General features: G+C 57.9%; 1 protein-coding gene across 1 annotated transcript; it reads right to left on the reverse strand.

Annotated features, from left to right (window-relative positions):
* On the reverse strand, positions 1-637 carry ACA1_317410 (Ras guanine nucleotide exchange factor, putative; the record flags this gene model as incomplete). The annotated part of the gene is made up of 3 exons (XM_004332972.1): positions 1-111; positions 231-308; positions 428-637. Coding segments are annotated over 3 exons (399 nt in total), but the record flags the coding sequence as incomplete, so codon positions are not given.
* Between the last annotated feature and the right edge of the window lie 101 nt (positions 638-738).

Consider the following 738-nt stretch of genomic DNA (forward strand, 5'->3'; position numbering starts at 1 on the left):
GTAGAGCAGGAACTCGCGGAGGGTGAGCTGGCGCGCGACCTCCTCTTCGTCAAAATCGAAAATGGACATGGCTACGTCCGCGCCCGCGCCCGACACCATCTCCGCCCCCACCTGCACGGACCGCCGCCACTTCTCGTGCCTCCGTTCCAACTGCGTCATGCGTGCGTGTGCGGTGCGGTGCGTGCGGTGTTAGGGTCGCCAGGGTTGATCGATTGAGGCTCTCGTAATACCTTGGGCGCAGGGGCGGTGGAGCCCTTGCTGACGATTAGGACGCGGCCTCGGGTGACGCGGCTCTTCAGCCCACATGTCTGCCAACAACAAACAAATACATAAATAAAATAGTTAATGACACGGCAGTGCGTGACGTGGCACATTCCAACAGTGGAATGTGGATGGATGGGGTTTGGGGTGGGGTGTGGCCACGTACTCGCTTCACGATGGCGTTGCGGAGTACGCCGGTCACAGAGTCGTGGCCGTCGACGGCCAGGCTCTCGTCGACAAAGTTGACCACGGTCTGGATGAGGTCGTGGTCGAAATCGTCAAAGTGTTGCGACACCCAATACTTGAGCACGTTGCACACTCGCAGCTGGATTCGCTTCACCTCGGAGTCCGAGTGGGTCGCCGCCGGTACGTGGTATCTGTGCGCAGGGCAGCGATGGGTAAGCACCACAGACAGACCAGAAAGCGCGAAAACGAAAACGAAAACGAAAAATAAGATAAAAGAAACAGATAAATCAC

This window comes from Acanthamoeba castellanii, assembly GCF_000313135.1.
Source record: "Acanthamoeba castellanii str. Neff unplaced genomic scaffold scf7180000084044, whole genome shotgun sequence".
Classification (NCBI taxonomy): Eukaryota; Discosea; order Longamoebia; family Acanthamoebidae; genus Acanthamoeba; species Acanthamoeba castellanii.